A 19,875-nucleotide genomic window follows, 5' to 3' on the forward strand; every position below is an offset into this window, starting at 1 on the left:
GTCAGGGACTGGGGGATGCCTCAAGACAAATAAATAAATCATAAAACTGGGGAAAAATGGCCATCCAAACCAATTCCTTTTGCCAGAGGATTATCTGTTCCCCCAAGTCTCACAAAGCAGCAGTGCCTTCCAATCCTAGAAGCAGCTCTCAGCAATTGTTCAGAAATAAAAACAAGCTTGGCTGAATCTGGTAAAATCTGCCATATTAGAGAATCTTTCTAAGCAAACTTGAGGAGACTGAAAAAAATAAGATGTTATCTGCTTGTCTAGATTCTGCATACAAGCTGCTTTATTGCAAAAATAAAGTTTCTTTGTTATGTTTGGGATGCATTCTGGCAATAGGAAATGTGTGTGCTCCCTCATGGATAAGTTTGGGATTGCTTGAAAAGGCTCTATTAAAATAAAAGGTTTCTTCTTCTAATTTTTATGAGAAGATGAGGAAAATCTGCTTGCTTCTGAGTTCTTGAAAATTTAATATATTTTGAGTGACAGAGAATATTGTCAATATCAAAGAGAATGGAAGACTGGAAAGCTCCCAGGATGGTATAAAAAAGAACATTTCTAGTAAATATTACACATATATTCCTTGAGAAAAGCCCATAATTTGTGTTCTCTTCCCACTAAACACAATAAAGTTGGTGTTGTGGTTTTGGTTTGCCAATTTAAGATTTCTCCAATTTTAAGATTTCCCAACCAATGCTGATGAGTGTGGCAGGTTTGGTGCTGGTTAATCACCAATTCAGGTAAATCATTGCTGTGAGGTTGGATTCTGATTCCCAGTTCATCTCTGCTTTCTGTTAAAATAACCTTTAAATATCCAAGCAATAGGAATATATTTCTCTTAAGTATTGTTCTTTTTTGTGATTCTAGCTCAGTGTACACGTAACCTCTACAGTTTTGATATCTTAATAATCAAGCAGTACGTTTATTTAGCTTTTTTCTACTAAGAAAATTTGAAGATTTAAATTTTTTGACCAGAATTTTTGTATTAGGAAGTTTGTCAAGGGTAGTCACTCTTTACAGGGATAGACTGATGTAGCAATTGGAAAATGTTTTTCATCAGGAGGCTTGTTTACATTTTAATATCCCACCCATTTTAATGTCCCACTCATCATGATCAAGTGCTCCAAACAGGTCAGGGTTGGACATGATTCTGACTACAATACAAATACTGTTTAATAAACAGGGGGGGAAATTTAAATTATATTGTTCTGAATAATCTAATTATGCAGTGAGCTGAACTCATACCAAACTTTAGTGATAAGATTTAATTTTGCAACTGATTTATGCTCATTTAGAGTATAAGGGTCTTGTGTTGTTTTGTTGGTTTTGCTAATCACTTTGTTTATTGAATAAAATGTGAAATGAAATGGGTATTAAGCACTGAAATTAGTGCATTAGTTCAAAGTATATCAAAGTCTACTTATGACTTTTAAGTCTAGATATGACTTAGGAAGTCTTGTTATTTCTGTGGTCTCCCACTTGCAAGCATGGGGCTGTCTTGGAATAGCTTCAGTATATTTTAGTAAGTTTGTTAGCATTGAAAAGACATAATTTTAAAATCTTTCCCTTGAGTGTTGGTACTAGAAGGCTCTGCTGGCCCATAGCAGGCAGTAGAGCAGAATTCTTGGGTGTTTCCTGGGAGATCTTACCAGTGCCCTACCAAACCTATACCTAAAAACTTCTAAAATGTTCTAAATGCCCTAAAAATGTTCTTTTACACCCTCCTGCCAAGTAGAACACAGTGGTGGAGTTTTTTCTAGCTTTTTGACAGAAATGAACTGATAAATATGTTCTTCCCTCAGTGGATATGGAGAACAGCTGAACTTTTCCTTTAATGTTAAACTTATCATTATTCTGAGCTAGGAATAATTGCAAGGACATCTGCAATTATTAAACAAAGACTGGAATTACTGTCCAGCATCTTAGCCAATAGCATTGGCTCTCTCTATCTCACATCTGAGAGATGTTTTCCCACCTTCTCCTTTAATCCTTTAATTTTGTAATTATCTTTTTCCCGATGCAAGGAGGAATCCATCCCCTTGATTCTAATCCAGGAAACTGCCCTGATTTCCAGCAGGCTGAAAACCCCTGGCAGCTCTGCCTGGCTGGGATAGGAGCCCTCAGGGCCTTTTCTGAATGCCTGGATGCTTTTCTGCAGTGTTTTTGTTTCTGTTCAGGCTCCAGCATGGTGGCTGGAAAACAGCTCTGTGGTGCTTTTAGGAGTGTTGTGACATTGAGGGAGATTCTGTTTGAGCACAGATTGCTGAAGTTTGGAGGGACAGGAGCAGTGCCTTCATGGAAGGAAGGTGGAAGGGAAGGAAAGGACAGAATGTTTTATTTTCTTAATGTGTGTTTTGAATGCACCAGGTTAAAATGATGTTGTAGTGTGTTGTTAAGTTTCTTGTGCTATTCCCTCAATTTATGTATCGTTCTCCCCTATTATGTGTAAAATGGTTTCGTTCGAAACCAGGGGAGGAGCAATTACATATCGGCAACCATGAATAGCGGTTACTATGGCAACTTAGCTGACAGGCTAGCAGTGGCGGGAAAAACTGGGGGAACGAAACCATTTTACACATAATAGGGGAGAACAATACATAAATTGGGGGAATAACACAAGAAACTTAACAACACACTACAACAAAATGGTGTGTATACAAAACAGGCTGGGAGTGTATTGTATTTCTGGGGTGCCCCAATGAAGGCAGGAATGATGAATCTGACTCCATGTTCTCAGAAGGCTGATTTATTATTTTATGATACTATATTATATTAAAGAATACTAAACTAACTATACTAAAGAATACAGAAAGGACACTTACAGAAGGCTAAAAAGATAATAATGAAAACTCCTGACTCTCTCCAGAGTCCTGACACAGCTTGGCCCTGATTGGCCAAAGAGTGAAAACAACTCCCAGCAGAATCCAATGGAACAATCACCTGTGGGTAAACAATCTCCAAACACATTCCACATGAGCACAACACAGGAGAAGCAAATGAGATAAGAATTGTTTTCCTTTTCTCTGAGGATTCTCAGCTTCCCAAGAGAACAATCCTGGGTGAAGGGATTTTCCAGAAAATATGAATGCCCCAGGAGCAAGGAGTCCCAACATTTACTGCTTTTGCAGAAATGGCCCTGAGCTCAGGGAAAAGCAGCTGCTGGGAGAGGCTTATCCCAGCCAGAGACTGTGAAAAATGTCACTTGTTTTTAAAATTTTAGAAGTTCAATAGTAATAAATTGTTATAAAAATAATAATGTTATTAGAGTAATAATAATTTGGACAATTTGAATTAGGACAATATGAGACAATATAAACAAAGAGGGACATCTGGGTACCTCTTTCTGGGCAAAATAAGCCCGAAAAAGGACCCACGTTAACAGAGGATTAACCCTTAGAAACAACAGCCTGTTGCATATTCATACACCTCATCCATGATGCATAAATTCCATTCAAACACAGGATTCTGTCTGGGCAGTGTCAGCTTCTTCCTCTGAATCCTGACAGCGCCTTTGAGGCAGGAAGAAGTTCATTTTTCCTGATAATGGAGCAATAAATTCTCTTTCTCTGAAAGATTCAGGTGTCCTGTGGCTGCTATCTCAGTGTGAGTTCTTTCTTTAAAAAGAAGTATTGTACATAGCACAGTTTCTATTTTAACATTATGTTATCACCCAAAACTATATTTAACACACTACTTAAGAAAATTAACAGAGCATAACTTTCTAACATAACACTTATAATATTCATTTTAATATTTGCAAAAAGCCAATCATAAAATACACATTTTTCACAGAGGCTTATCCTAGTCCACAAAATTACCTGTCACTGCTCACTGTGGTGTAGATAATTTGTTACAGGAGAGTAATTTATGATTATTAACAGCTACTGCTGTCTATTCTTATCTTATAAATCAAAGTCTTTCTCCTTTCCCTCCCCATCTTTTTCTTCCCTTTGCTTCAACCTAACCATAAATAGATTTGAGACAGTGAATTCTGCTTTGGACAGTCAAGAAAGTAAGAAACAAAAGGTGTAATTGAGTGCACCAGGAAGTGGCAGAAGAGCATTGCTAATTGTCAGATAATAAAAGAAAACGGTCCATTTTGTCAGGAAGTGTTGTCAAGAAAGACAACTTGGAAGTAATGAACTGTCTGACATGCTGGAATGTGCCTGCCAATGGCTCTTTTTTAAGTCATCAGCTCATGAAATGTGACAGCCATTTATCACTTCCATGTGGCTGCTGCCAAGCTTTCCCTTGGGAAACGAGCTGGAGTTAGTGTGGACTCTTTTGTTAAAAAATGGCATGGACCTGTTTTAGGTGCTTCCTGTTGTTGGGTGCCAGTCATCTTGAACTGTGATTGTGGCTAAATCTGATTTTAGTTCAACCAATCCAAAGGCCCAATATCCAGGAGTATTTTACATAACCTTCACAGATCCCCAGAGTATGTCTGGGAGCTTGGTTCTTGTCAGGAAAGGAGGCTTCCAGAGACAGAAGAAATGTAGCAAACATTTGAAAAATTTCTCCTTTTTTCTCTGTGTATTACTCCCTTCAATACTTTAGATTTGCTTCTCTTTATTGATCCCCTGCCCTCTTATAAGGGAGAAGTCATGGAGCCATCCCGATAATAAAATAAGAAAACAAATGTGAAATAGAAATTATTTCAGGGAATAGCTGCACATCATGAGCTAGAGAATCAGGTTCAAGAGCAGCCTATTTGCTTGTGCTTCATAAAATTCAGCAGGCCTTGCAACACAAGTGCTTCCCTGGTACACACTGAGGATTGGCTGTGGTGGCAGCAGTTGCTGGCATGTTCTTGAAAACCAGCAAAAGGAAAGTGCCAGTGCAGAGGCTTTGTGTGAAATGTGAAACTGAAATTAGGGTTGCACACTCTATGTAATTTCCTGGTGACATTTGTCAGCTATTTTGATGATATAGACTGTTTCCTGCATTATTGATTTTTGGAGGAGTTAGGAGTCTAAGTTAGTACTGTAAAACTCTTAAGTACAGCTGTTTGAAAAATCATGCCTTTAAAATTATTGGCAGCTATTTTTCTGTCTATGCAGGCTGTTACATAGAATTGATAATCATAAATATACCATCTCTATTTTCTATAAAAAGTCTTCAGAATGTGTGCAGAGAATGTGTGTTTTGAAAACACATGGTCATTGTGTGCCTTATGTAGTTTAATTGTTTAATTTGTGTGGAAGTCTAAACAAAAAGAGTGTTCCATTGGTAATTCTAAATGTTAGACCTTGGTGTTATCAAGTAGAAGTTTCTACCAAGCCCTAATATGCCAATTGTGTTAAATCATCTTTTTTTTTCCTCCCTTTCCAGCATTAACAATAAACTCCAACAGCCAGAAGCAGCTGCTGGTGTGCTGGAATATGCCATGAAGCACTTTGGGGAGCTGGTGAGTCCTGCTGGATAATCCACTTCTTGTGTTTTTATGCTTTCTGGACTGGGTTTTTTGGTGGGTGAGGGTGTGTTTTCTCAATCAATCACATCAAGGCTCTATCTCTGCTTAAATATTTCATTGTTCATAAAGAAAGGCCTTTATTGGGGCTTTCTTTAGGTTTTTTTTAGTTTTTCTTTTTTTTAGTCTTCTTTTTCTTAGTTCTTTTCTGTTCTAAAGAAAGGCTGCTTACAGGGATGTTCAGTGGGCACTTTGCAGCAAATGCTGGGTACAGGGAGGGCTGCAAAAAGCTGATTTGGAGGAGAATTTTGCAGCTGCTGTTGGTACTAAATGCAGCTGTGAGCAACCAGCAACTTGATGACACAAGTCCTTTTATTTAGGATAAGCTGGGAAGGGAGGGAGTTCTTGTTCTAAGCTTAAAGGATTTGAGAAACTGCATCAACACCCTCAAGATAAAGATTTAATGTAAATTAACCTCTACTCTCTCTCAAAAGTGTTCACAGGTATTATTTAGAATAGCAAGTTAACCAGTCCCTCACCAAAATCAAATAAAATTTGTATTTGTTGTGTGTCTTTCTCAGAATGATGTACCTTTTATTATTTCTTCTCATTTTATCAGTCATTTAATTTGTGTTCAAAGACCAAACCACCTGTGCTCTCCTGGTAAAAAAGATGATTTTGCAGTGGTAATTACTGCAGAGTTTTAGGATAATTAGGAAAAGGAAGGCAGCCCTGGAAGCACAGTAGATCAGCCTCTCTTAATAGTGACCACCAGAAAGTGGGAAGCAGGTATAATCACAAAATGGTGGAAACCCTCTGGTGTAGGATTATGTGTGGTTTTGACCTTTCTGGGAGAAGTACAGACTTCAAAACATCTTTGCAGCTTCTTATAATTCCTTGGGTGGATGGAGCAAAGTTCTGCATTACCTAACTCTGACTTCACTCTTCAGCAGCAACAGTCCAGCAGTAAATGTAGTTCAAAGCACAGAGCTTGCCAGAATTGAAATTAAAAGAAAAGAAATTAAGAGGAGCTGTGAGCTCTGCTTTCAGGGACTTAATTGAAATATGACTTTGCTGAGAATTTAAAGGGCTGAGTGGAAGACCTGGCATGCAAATTGTGGTTTATAGTGACCCTGCCCACAGGTCTGGGAAAATAATCTGCTCTGCAGCCCATGTCAAGACAGGAGCTGCCAAAGACTGAGCAGAAAAACACTGGCAGAGAAAAGCATGGAAATAAATTAAGGCATTTTATTTCTTCAAAATGAGAAACAAAATCTAGAAAGACTGAAGAAAAGGGTTTAACTGGTAGGGATCATTGCTTGGCTAACTTTTAATGGCTTTGCTACAAACCATTGCCTTCCATTGTCAAGGGTGTGATTGGGCCCCAACTTCAATTCTGTGCCTGCTATGTTAAGTAATTGCCTAGCAGTAGCCAGATGCAAAGTTTGGCCTTTTTTTCTAGTTGGTCATTCCATTCCTGAACACAGGGCTGTTTTTCTTGTTTGAATGCAGGTATGTGCAGCAATGGGAAGTGGAATATGTTATAGATTTACCCTTTTTCCTGTTCCACTCACTCTACCTCTCCAAAAAGAAAAGCACCAGCTGCTGATCTGATGTTTCAGTGGCTGATCTGGTGTTTCAGTGGCACTGAGTGAGGGGATGATGTTGGATTAATCCCTCTGGTGAACTTCATTCATTTCTGGGCAGGTGGGGCAGTGCCAGGATTCCAGTTTTCTCATTATCTCAAGGCTCTTCTCTGTGTCACAGAAGTCTCTGAGGTTATTCAGAATGAAGTGACCAGCGCAGACACAGAATTTCCTAGAAAAAGCTGTGGTAGTTAATACAGAATGATCAACATTAACACTGCTGTTTATTTTTACTTTTTTTTTTTCCCTTCCCTTAGGAAATCCAAGCTACCTGGTATGAAAAGCTTCACGAATGGGAAGATGCTCTGGTGGCCTATGACAAGAAGATGGACACAAACAAAGATGATCCTGAGCTGATGCTGGGACGGATGCGGTGCTTGGAAGCACTGGGGGAATGGTAAGAGGGGAAATGCCTGAAGACCAAGGAAAATGGTGTCTTTGTGTCCTCTGGATGCTGTCATCCAGGTGCAAATTTTTTGCCTGAATTCCTGTTTACTCCCACTTACTTTGAGTATTTGTGTGGCATCTCACTTTGTTCATTGAAGTCAGAATCAGTAATGACATCTCTGAGCCTTTTGGGAGTGGTCATCTGGTGAGTTAAGGTTTTTCTGGAAGAGAATCTGCAATCTTATCATCAGGTCAACCCCATTTATAACAGAGAAAGACATTGTAGATAGAGGAAACATTAACTCTAGATAGAGGAAACATTAAATATTGTAGACAGAGAAAACATTGCATATTGTAGATAGAGGAAACATTAACTGAGCAGAACTTGTCAGAAAGAATCATAAAAGCAGCTCATTGTGACCCTCCTTTTTAAACTCTGATTCAAACATCACCATTCTGTGTTTATTCAGTGTCAGACCAATGCCTTGTAGAAGGATGAGGTTTTCCTTACCAGTCTTTTTCAGTATTTTTAAGCCTTGTCTTTGTGGACATTTAGTATTTCAAGTTTTGTGTCAAACCTCTGTTGTCAACACAAAACTGATTCCAGTCAGTGGTTGTGACAGGGTGAGCTGCTGGTGACTTCCAGCTTGCTACTTAACTGGGGGCTTCTGTTTTTTCTGGCTATTTAATTAAAAGAAGATAATTGGAGAAGGCACCCTGCTCACTGTGGCGTGCAGCTGTAGCCAGGGGCAGGTGTGGGTTCATCCAGGTTCCGCCTTTCTGCTGAGCTTTGCCTGTGACAAACTGTCTCCTGATGGGTCCTGACATGAACCCAGGGGATGGCACCACAGTGAGGAGATTCCTCTTCACTAAAGTCATTTTACTGCTAGGAACAGAGCTGCTTGAGAAACATAATTCTGGCAGCATTTTTCTGGTTTTTTGTTTCTAAATAAGGGTGAGACATACAGGGTGTAGCTTTTCTAGTAAGGAATTTAGGTCCTCTTACTGGGCATTCCTCAGTCAGATTTTATACAAGTATCCTGTTCTCACCAGGGATTTGAAGAATTTTTTCCCCCTGCAGGATGTGTATTTGTGTCCTTTCTGAACCTCTTACTTATTCATGCATCAGCAACAAATCTATGGAACAACAAAAGGACAATTTTCTTCTCTAGGAGATAATATCATGAATATATTGGTAGTCTGTAGTGATGACAGCAATCAGAGTCTCCAAGTTGTCTTGTGGGACTGGACTCCAACTCTGTGCAGGTGTTTTTACAATTCAGAAATGCTTTTGCAGAGTGCTGTCTGCTGCCCTGCAGCTGACTCTGGAGATGTCATCCTGAGCCTGAGATTCCATGGTTTGGCTGCTGGTTCTCTTCAGTAGCATTCAACCTGACTGCCTGTGCTGCTGGAGTCTGCTTCACAGGATGAGGCAGATAATCTAGAATTATTGTGCAGCATCACCGTTTCAGTACTCTGCTGTGATATTTTTAGTGTACAGCCAAAACATTCTTAGCCTGATATAGTTATTCCTGTAGGACCCATGGTGTTTTATCAGCATCTATGAGGTCCTGGTTTACTGCTGTTGCTAGGTTTGGTTTGGCTTTACATTTGCTTTGGGGTTTTTTTCCCTCCTGGGCCATTAAGCTGTCAGAATTACTGTCTTGCCTGTGGCAGCCCATTGGTTCTGTTTGAATAACTCATCTCCCTTTTTGGGAGGGGAGAGGATAACAGCAGGGAAAGCAAGTTGTGCTCCCTCACAGTTGGCAGCTGTTTCACTGCTACAGAGTATCCAGCCTGAGAAATCCTGGAACTGCAACACCCAGGGTAATTGGTTCTATTAGTGCAGCATTCACAGCTGATTTGAAAGAAATAATATAAAAAATCCTGATGCTTCCTCTCCACTGGAGATGAAAGACTCAGATGCCCTCTGAGATCCTGCCATGACAAGTCTTCCTATGAGGTTACAGCCACATTCATTCTTCAGTCTTTGTCTTCAGACTCGATGTGTTCATTCAAAATGTTTGCTAGTAGGAGCCATGCCCGAGCTATCCATATCATGTTTCTTCTACTGACACAAAAATTTGAAGCATCCTTTTTTTGGTGGGGAATTGTTCATTTTCTTGAGAATTTTTTTTCTGTATTTACAAACTGACATTATCAGTCCAGTTTTAAAGCAGGCATTAACAGTCACTGAGGAACAAATGCAAACTTCTTTGGATGTGTATTTTCAAAACATAGGTGTACCTTGAAATTATTTTCTGATGATAGAATATTTGTCATCAGACTGACCAGAGAAGTCAAATCCCATTCTCCACTCAGTATAAAAAGAACAGTGGGACTGGTTGTTGTCTTATCAGTGGAAAGTGGTTGTTCAATGAGGCAGAATTCTTGGAAGAGCCTTTTTGCTGATCAGAAATTGTGGATTCTTCTTAGGGGGCAGCTCCACCAGCAATGCTGTGAGAAGTGGACCCAGGTGAATGATGAGACTCAAGCTAAGATGGCCAGGATGGCTGCTGCTGCTGCTTGGGGCTTAGGTAAGGCATCCTCCTGTGCTGGCCTGCACCAGCCCATGAGGGCAAGCACAGATAGATTTAACTTATTTCAGAACTGCAGAATACAGGAAAAAGCAACATCAAGTAACCACATTATTTACATTGGGAAATGAAGTGTATGTTGTATTTGTGGGGGGACCCTTGTGGCAGGAAGGAATGATGAATCTGACTCCATGTTCTTAGCAGGCTAATTTATTATTTTAAGATACTATATTTTTATATTATATTAAAGATTTTAAGATACTGTATTTATATTATATTAAAGAATGCTAAACTATACTAAAGAATACAGAAAGGACACTTACAGAAGGCTGAAAAGGTAATAATGAAAACTTGGGACTCTGTAAAGAGTCCTGACACAGCTTGGCCCTGATTGGCCAAAGAGTGAAAACAACTCACAGCAGAATCCAATGAAACAATCACCTGTGGGTAAACAATCTCCAAACACATTCCACATGTGAGCACAGCACAGGAGAAGCAAATGAGATAATTATTGTTTTCCTTTTCTCTGAGGCTTCTCAGCTTCCCAGGAGAAAAACCCTGGGCAAAGGGATTTTTCAGAAAATATGAATGTGACAAGTGTCATTCCATATGGAAGTCCTTTGGAAAACTTGGATTTACATCAAGCCTCCCATTGTGGTCTCCAGTAACAGAGAGAGCAGATAATTGATTGCTTAAATTTTCACTTTTGCTTGGCTTTGCACTGAACAGAACTCAGGCTGGAAATAAGATTAAAATACTTTCTCAGATTTGTGGCAAATTCTTATTCAGAACAAGAACATTATCTGCAGAACATTTTAGAGGTTATGTCTGCAGAGTAGACAATCTTAAGTGAATAAATCCATAGTGATCCAAATGTCCATTTGTGTTGTTAGCAAGATATTTTCTAGAGAGGCTGATGGATCACTTGCTCTCTGCCAGCCTTTGCTGAGAAAAATTAATAATTTTCTTTGTAGGGCATTCATTCATCCAAATGTTCTGGAAGTGTCAGAATTTGAATTGTTTCATCACAAAGAATGAAAGAACCTTTTCCACCAGGATAACAATTTGTCTAGAAGAAAAATGCTTTTTTTCTTGTCTGTAGCTGTGTGTATGTTTATGTATATAACAGTGTCCCTACTGAAAACAAGCTGTTGGAGAGCTGACTGAAATGCAAAAGTACCACACAGCACCCAGGCCTGGGCATGGATGTCTGAGCATTTTATCATAGATCTGCTCTGTCCCCACACTGCAGAGGAAGCTGTTTGTGGCTGAGGGTCTCTGTGTCTCTGCAGGTCAGTGGGACAGCATGGAGGAATACACCTGCATGATCCCCAGGGACACCCACGATGGCGCTTTCTACAGGGCTGTGCTGGCGCTGCATCAGGACCTTTTCTCACTGGCTCAGCAAGTAATTATCCTCTTTATTGGGAGCCCAAAATTTGGTTTAAGATGTTCTAGGCTACAGGGTTTCATGGAAGAACAGGCTGTAATAAATCAGTTGGCTATAATTTATGAATTGCCAAATAATGTGTTTTTCATGGATATATTAGACCTGGGTGATAGATATTTCCAGAAACATAGCAGTGAATGTGTTGATAGATAGCAGTGATCCAGTGCTGTAGAACTTTAGAATTCCTCTGTCATTTTTTGGCTTATTTTATTCTGTGCCTCTTTTCTAGACAGGCAGGACACAAGGATTATCTCAGCAGAGGTGCTGTTCTAAAGGCATTAATTATAAATTTCCAGGAATGCCTGAGACACCTGTATGATTCCTAATGGATTTTTGTGCACTTCTGTCTCTTACAGCTTTTTCAGTGAAGTGCTCATTTATATAATGTACAATAATCTTAATTTTTTCTGGTAGCACTGATAAATCTGAAATCTTAAATTGAGGTTCCAAGGTCAGGAATGAGTCTATTAAACAGAGCTTGTATATTTGTATTTATAATGATTGTATTTGTAAGGCTTGTTTGTCACAAATAAGATTTGCAGGGTGACTCTGTAGAGGTGAAACGTGTTGTTTACTTTCCAAGGAAGCTCAAGTCCCATTTCTCAAAATTCTGTGCTGGCTTGCCAGCTTAGATAAAGGAGTAATTCAATCTGTGCTGTCAAAACCCATAGATAGATTTTTGGATGATGTGCACAGTAAAATTAACCAGGCATTCAAAAAGGTAAAGTTTGTGATTAACCTTTAACATTTTGAACAGGAAAAGCTATAGGTGAGAGATTATATAATGGCTAGAACTAGAGCAGGATTTATTTCATGCTTGAAGAGCCTGTCTTAGTTTGAGGATGAGGAATGAAATTTGCTGTCCTGTAAAATTCATAAAATCCTGTTGGGTTATGTAAAACAGTGAGAGCTATTTTCTTGCATTGTGTGGTATCAAGAGACATTTCTTTAGGCTCTTTTACACTAAAATGTGAACCTTTCCTCCACAAATGTTGTTAATGATGATCTCTACAGTCACAGTAGGATTAGAAATACTGCAAACTTTGATTGTCTAGGAAGCAAAACTTCAAACTGTGCAGGTGATGAATGAAGGTCCCTTGACTTCCATTTATATGCCCTGGCCACTGTTTTCCTGTCAGATCTTTCTATTTATAGGATCCTTTCCCAGAGAGAGCAAAGTGAGAGCAATGCCAGCTTTGTTCTTGAGATGGAGCAGCAGCTTCAGGAGCTGACTCTAGATAAAGCACACTACCTTAACCCCAAAATCTTCTTCTGTTTCAGTGCATTGACAAAGCCAGAGACCTGCTGGATGCTGAGCTGACTGCCATGGCAGGAGAGAGCTACAGTCGAGCCTATGGGGTGAGTGCAGCTCTCAGAACCCAGGAACTCCTCTGGAGGACTCCAGACCCTGGCAAGGGGCTCAGAGACCTTGTCACAGAGTCAAAAACACCTGTGCCTTCCATTTTAACCCATGGAAACAATTCCCAACTTTGTGTGAGGATTTACAAGCCACAAGAGTTTGAGTAGGATGATGGTTAATTTGTCACAGGGTGAAAAAGTAGAATTTTGGGGTTTTTAGAATGGCAAGATGGAGGAATCTGGGCATGTCCTGTCCTTCTTCTTCTTGTCCTCCATCTTCTGCTGGGATGGTGGCACTTCTGGATTGGTTTAGAGTAGAGACAGTCTAACATAGGTGATAGGTATTGGAAAATTATTGTAAATAAAGTACATGTAGTTCTCAGTATAAAAACCCAACAGCACCCCAAGGGTGGTCAGTGTGCCACAACCCAACACCACCCCAAGGGTGGTCAGTGTGCCACAACCCAACCTGCCAGACAGATCTCAGCAGGTCAGAGAAAGAATGGAATAGATAAGAGAAAATAAACAACCTTGAAAAGCAGAGCCAAAGAATCTCAACTTCTTCTTCAGTCACAGGGCTGGGAAAAAGAGACTTTAACACCTCAGCAACACAAAACATGAGAGTCAGCCTTCATTCCCTTCCTTCATTGCTGTTTCAGACTATCTCTAAAAGTTGCACAAAACTTCAGAGCAGTGCTTGTCTCCAATGTAAGACCTATGTGGGCCCACAAGCCAAATGGCTTTTGGCAGATAAAAAGTACAACTGTGCAGGAGCAGCTTTGGGACAGACTAAAAGTGAGTGAAGTGAGGTCCACCCCTCAAAAGAAATAAGAATTGACATTTGGGATGTCAATAAGAGTTGACATTTAATTTAATGAGTTTGAATCAGCAGGTCATCTAGGTACCAGCATATAGCAGTTGGTCTATCTATTGGGTAGCCTATGTACTTAAGATTTTGATGCCAAAATACTGCTCCTTAATGATAGATTTGTTCTGCAGTGATTGGGATGGAATGTGATTTTTTCCCTTCAGGCCATGGTGTCCTGCCAGATGCTGTCAGAGCTGGAAGAGGTGATCCAGTACAAACTTGTCCCAGAGCGCCGTGAGATCATCCGCCAGATCTGGTGGGAAAGGCTGCAGGTACATCCCTGGAAAGGTCCAGGATGGAGATGCTGATGGGCTGGCATGAACAGCTTCCTTCTGAGTCCGTGTGGTGCCTCAGCAAATGTCTCCTTCCATCCATGCTCACATGGCTGTGTGCTCCATCTCCTTTGTGCCTCTCATTGCCTGGGGTTTCATTTCGGCTTTTTTATTTTCTCAAATTAATGTTCCTGAGTTCTCAGCTCATATGGCACTTTCAAAGGTTGAACTAAACCTTGAAATAGATGTGTACAGAAAATAGACACTAGTAACATCCCCGAGGCTGCTCAGTATTGGATTATATCTGGAAATATTGGTTTAGATCAAGCTAGTTTGAACTTTTTACCTGGCTGGCTGGATTTTAAGTGAATTCTCTCCAAATGTTGGAAAACTGGTCATAGAATTCACATGCTTGTAAAATAAAAGATTATCCTGTTCCTTTTGGAGCTCTTACAAGAACATTTCCAGCTGATTGGTAACATTTAGGGACATTGCTTAGTGGTGGAATTGACAGTGTTAGGTTTATTGTTGGACTTGATAATCATAAAGGTCTTTTCCAACCTAAATGATGCTATGATTAATCTTGACCTTTCAGAAGAGACTTTTAGCAATGTTGATTTTCCAGTATTGAAAGTGAAGTTTGTGCCTTTCTTACACTAAACATCAAAAATCCAAAGTATCTCTGAAAATTTAAATCAGAGAAATATTTGACACTATTTCCTTACAAGAGGCATCCCTACAGTGAATGTCCTCAGATACAGTAAAATGTTTAATAACAGTAAACTGTTTAAATAGAGGTGAGTGATTCCTGCTAGAGAAGGGAGTAAAATTTAAAAAGGGCATAACTGAGGTAAAATGCTGCCTGAAAGAAGAACTTCTCCCTGTGCTATAATCTGCCACCTTATGAAAGGCTGCTGTATATTTTTTAGCTGTTTGGGAAACTGTGGCAAAGCTTTTAGTCTCCCATCTGCATTCCAGTCTGGAAAAGCTCAGGACCATTCCACTGGGGTAGAGAAGCTGAAGTGGCAGGAAGTGTAATGTCTGAATATAGCTTTTTATAGTCCTGAAAGCAGTACAAGCAGTTCTTGAATGTTTTATAGGTGTTTTATAATAGTTTTTAAATGCCTGCTGGAAGAAGTTTATTTGGGTATTAGGGAACAAGCTTTGCCTAACTTCCCAATCCTCAACTTGGGAGAAAAGAAAAAGGGAAAGAATAACTTCTTTGGTGCTAAGGTCCTTGCTGTCATTGGAAAATCTTTTGTTTACTTCAAAATCAAGTCGTTTCTGGCTGAATAGAAACTTTGGGTACACTGTTAACCTGTACTTGGCCACTACATCAAGCACCATGGATTTTGTTGTTACATCCCTTCCACAATTCTGCTTCTCTGTAATATCCTTGAATGTTGAAATGCAGACTCACCCTGCTCTGAGTGTTGTGCCTCTCCCATCAGACAGACAAGAACCAGACAATGCTTGCACAAGCAGCACAGCAGTTGGAGCTGCATTTCTGGCAGAAAACCAGTTTAGAGGTGCCAGCCTCCAAAAGGAATGCATGCAAGGCAAAGAAAAAGGGCAATGACAAAAATATCTTTGCAACCATTTGGTTTTGTACCATCTCCATGTTGAGATTTAAACCAAAAATAGGTGGAGAAGGCACTTTGGAAGGCACTTTGACTCACTTTGGAATTGTATGAAGAGTTTTTCTGATTCTTGGATGTGTTTCAGCTTTAGGAGCTTTTCTCCTCTTTCCATTAGAGGAAAAGCATTTCATTAGATATGCTTAGCATATCATTTGCATATCATTAGACTGCAGATTGAGAGAGTCAGGGACTGAACCTTCCTCACACACTGCAGTGTTAAAGAAATAGACTGTTGTAAATTCATGGTGAGCCCCGTGGTGGGGAAGAACAATGCATCTGGCTCCATGTTGTCAGAATGCTGATTTATTACTTTATTGTACTATATTATATTAAAGAATACTATACTATACTAAGGAATACAGAAAAGATACTGAATGCTAAAACGATAATAATGAAAACTGGTGACTCTTTCCAGAGTCCTGACACAGCTTGGCCCTGATTGGCCAAAAAGTGAAAACAACTCCCAGCAGAATCCAATGGAACAATCACCTGTGGGTAAACAACCTCCAAACTCATTCCACATGAGCACAACACAGGAGAAGCAAATGAGATAATTATTGTTTTCCTTTTCTCTGAGGCTTCTCAGCTTCCCAGGGGAAAAATCCCAGGCTAAGGGATTTTTCCAGAAAATGTGAATGCCACAATAGACAGTTCCCAGTGTCAGTCTGCTGTGAATTATGGGCACATATATAAATCTCTGTCTTGATGGAAGTCCCTTCAGATTCTGAATCAAGGTTCTGTGCAGTACACTGGAGAGCAAAAACTCACAAATTCTCATTTTTCCTCTCAGGGCTGTCAGCGAATCGTGGAGGACTGGCAGAGGATATTGATGGTCCGATCTCTTGTTGTGAATCCTCATGAGGACATGAGAACTTGGCTCAAGTATGCCAGCTTGTGTGGCAAGAGTGGGAGGCTGGTGAGCATTGTCAGGCTCTGTCCTCTTCTGCAGGTTTTGGGATTATTTGCTATACTGTTCTGCTTCAGCCTTGAGCATTCCTAAATGCTTTCATTGCCCAGGTGGGATGGGCTCTCCCCTGAGGAAGAAATAGTCAGAAATTGTTGAAATGGTCAAATTGTAACCAGCATAAAGTTCATGCTTTTAGCCAAGGTTATTTTAGTGGGACTGATATACCTGAGAGCCCCTGGGCCAATTTTTCATTGCATGCTGTAACTGGAAGTCTTTATGCACTACTGGAGATTATTAATAATAGTTCTCTGCTAGAGCAGAGAGTCACATCTACAGTGTGATGTCACTGTTGAACATTACAGTCCTATTTTAACATTCATCACAAAATTTATCACCAAATACTTGAAACAGAGAGAAAATAAATAGTGTAAATACTTTACACTTTCTACTGGCTTCTGAAATGAGATTCTAATGCTCTGATCCAAAGGAAGACATGTGGTTTATCATGTGATATTCTGTGAGTTCTGTACTTTTTTTAGTGTAGGGCAATTCTGAAGCAATATGAGCTGGAAGTAACAATGACAATTATGTTCTAACCTGCTTTTTGTCTTTGCCACTCCTGCAGGCTTTGGCCCACAAGACCCTTGTGCTGCTCTTGGGAGTGGATCCCTCTCGGCAGCTGGATCACCCCCTGCCCACAGTGCACCCCCAGGTCACCTATGCGTACATGAAGCACATGTGGAAGAGTGCACGGAAGGTACAGAGCACCCTGCTTGTTCCACTGCTCAGCTTTTGTGCAGTGTTAGCCCTTCATGCTCCCAACAGAGCAAAGGCAAAGCTGCATCTTTTTCTTTTGTTCCCCTGAAATAGAGTAGCTAATTCTTTTCCTTATTGTTCAGATCATAAGCTTTTTATTTCCTTTAAAACTCTGTAATGCAGAGAAAACCTGGCCCTAATTTTATTTCATTAATGGAAAGATTATTTTTGCTAAGTAGTAGCTGGTACCCAAAGTATACAGACAGGATTGATGGTCAATAGTAATTCTTTTATCCTGTGTAGGTTTTCTGCTTGAATTTTCATCCACTGTCTTGATTGCTGGGTCTCTACACTGTACCTGTGCTCAGAGCCACATGCAGAAAAAGGGAAGTTAAGGGGGATTATTACCAGTTTTAGAAACAGAGGGGAGTTTATTACCAGTTTTGGAAGTAGAGGGGAGTTTATTGCCAGTTTTAGAAACAGAGGGGAGTTTATTGCCAGTTTTAGAAATAGAGGGGAGTTTATTGCCTGTTTTAGAAGTGTCCTGAACAGTGTGCACTTAGTTGCTGAGCAGAACTGATTTTTACTAAAGAAAATTTCCAATTTTATAGGAAATTTCTAACTGAAAGACAGCTGAAAAATACCTAGAGTTTGTCATGGGAGCACTTTGGCACCAGAGAGCTCAGGGTGAATGTTTTTGACATTGCAACACAGGGAGAATTTACGTAATCAAATCCAATAAGCTTCAGACTGGATAAGTTATCTTTTTTTTTAATATACATTAAAGCCTCCATTTATCCTCATTTTCTACCACATCTTTATTTTTTCTGCCTTGGCATTGCCAGCACTGGAGCAGAGCCATTGCTGTGGGAACATTGCCACAACTAACTGTTCTTTATTTGAATTAAAAAGGCAGAAGGAGCTGCTGTTGGCTCTGTAAAACAGTGAAATTGCCTCTTACCCTCTGCAGTAAAGCACCCCAGAAATAGGTGGGGTCTCTGCCTGACCCTGTGAGGGAAATTGTGTTTGTGGTGTTTGTCTTGTGGTCAGCAAGTAGATGGACATGGTGCAGTGGTGGAAAGCAGAATGAGAAAAGGCACAAAGATTAATGTTAGGAGAATATCTAAAATTAACTGATGGGAGAATAAGTGAACCCCTTGAAGATGGGGGAAAACTGATACCCAAATAGATAAATACATAGTTACACCTGGTGATGTGTGTAGTTTTATGTAACTCTGTGTGTTCACTTGATTTGGTATCCTAAGTAATAAGGTGCTGATGGAGGCTGGTATGGTGGGAAATTACAATTTTTTTTTCTACTCAGCAGTTCAGGGTTCCTTTGTTGACCTAAAATGGCAGTTTTCAATACTTGTCAAATGCAGCAGGAAAAAAGCTGGCATCTAGAAGGAAACCAGCCAAATGGCACCTGCAGAGCTCCACAAGTCTTCTTAAACAACAGATAAAAATTGATGTGTCAGCCCTATTACATTTCTTCTAACAAAGACCTTTGCCAGCAGCTGCATTCTAAGCCAAATCCCATAGAAAAGATGCATACAAATTTAGGAATTTGTTCTGGAAAACTTGCTGCTTTCAGTCTTCAATGCTCCATCTGCCAGTTTATGGCCATCAGTTTTCAATATTAATGGAAACTGAAGAGCAGATTGCTGGATGTATCTAGATATGAGAGGGGCACATAAAAAGATTCTGGAGTAATTCTGTTTGGCAAAATATTTTGTCTATTTTTAATGGATGTCTTGCATAACTATTTATAAGACCATTATTTACACCACTCCAAGTCCCTTCTGTCTAGGTTACCAGTTATGGAATCCTCCATATTAATGTTATGAGTATGATCTTTTATTTTATTTCACCCTGGGCTGAGTGCACCATATTAATGTTATGAGTACAATCCTTTATTTTCTTTTATTTCACCCTGGGTAATATTTTTTTTCCTCACCACTGAGTTGTGCATGCTGATATTTGAACAGGATAGATGAGGCATTTGAGCTCAAGTGGTTTTTGTCTCTAGCATAGCTCATTTCTATAGACACACAGAAGTAAATTAGGTTTCTAACTACATATTCTGCAGTTCCTAACCTGAAATGACCTTGCAGATTGCAGGAGCTTAACTCTTAATTCTTTCCAGTGAAGCATGAATACTTTTTTTTTTTTTTTAATTTTATTCTTGGGTTCTCCTACCCCAGAATAATTTCCGAGGAATTCTAAAAATGTATTTTCCCTCAGAATTTGGTAGTGAAAGTTGCTTTAACACTACTGCCCTGTATAATATTCTGTCAAAGGAATAATACACATTTGAACTTCTTCAATAACTTTAGGAGAAAACCAGACTTTAATTTGTTGAAACAACTCATGGTGTGTACTTCAAGCCCAGACAAAGCTGAAAGGTTAGCAGAGAAGATCAGAAAGCTGCAAGTTTTCATTCAGGCATTATTTTCTCAAGTTGTCGTGGGTTTGGTTTTTGGTTTGTTTTTTTGGTTTTATGGGGCTTTGGTTTTTTTTTTTTTGGTTTTTTTTTTTTTTTTTTTTTTTTTTTGGTTTTTTGGGGTTTTTTTTGTAGGTTTGGGTTTGGATTTTTGGTTTTTTTTGTTGTTGTTTTTGGGTTTTTTTTGTCTGCCCATA

At 39.6% G+C, this 19,875-nt stretch overlaps 1 protein-coding gene across 3 annotated transcripts in view; it reads left to right on the forward strand.

Annotated features, from left to right (window-relative positions):
* Window positions 1-19,875, forward strand: part of MTOR (mechanistic target of rapamycin kinase) — a 73,366-nt gene that overhangs the window by 36,015 nt on the left and 17,476 nt on the right. For all 3 annotated transcript variants that reach the window (XM_074558318.1, XM_074558319.1, XM_074558321.1), the window contains 8 exons: window positions 5,335-5,410; window positions 7,317-7,456; window positions 9,883-9,983; window positions 11,276-11,391; window positions 12,715-12,792; window positions 13,825-13,932; window positions 16,363-16,488; window positions 17,105-17,236. In XM_074558318.1, coding sequence (XP_074414419.1) covers window positions 5,335-5,410; window positions 7,317-7,456; window positions 9,883-9,983; window positions 11,276-11,391; window positions 12,715-12,792; window positions 13,825-13,932; window positions 16,363-16,488; window positions 17,105-17,236 — 877 coding nt within the window. The remainder of the gene's footprint in view (window positions 1-5,334; window positions 5,411-7,316; window positions 7,457-9,882; window positions 9,984-11,275; window positions 11,392-12,714; window positions 12,793-13,824; window positions 13,933-16,362; window positions 16,489-17,104; window positions 17,237-19,875) is intronic.

Source organism: Zonotrichia albicollis, chromosome 25, assembly GCF_047830755.1.
Source record: "Zonotrichia albicollis isolate bZonAlb1 chromosome 25, bZonAlb1.hap1, whole genome shotgun sequence".
In the NCBI taxonomy this organism is placed as follows: Eukaryota; Metazoa; Chordata; class Aves; order Passeriformes; family Passerellidae; genus Zonotrichia; species Zonotrichia albicollis.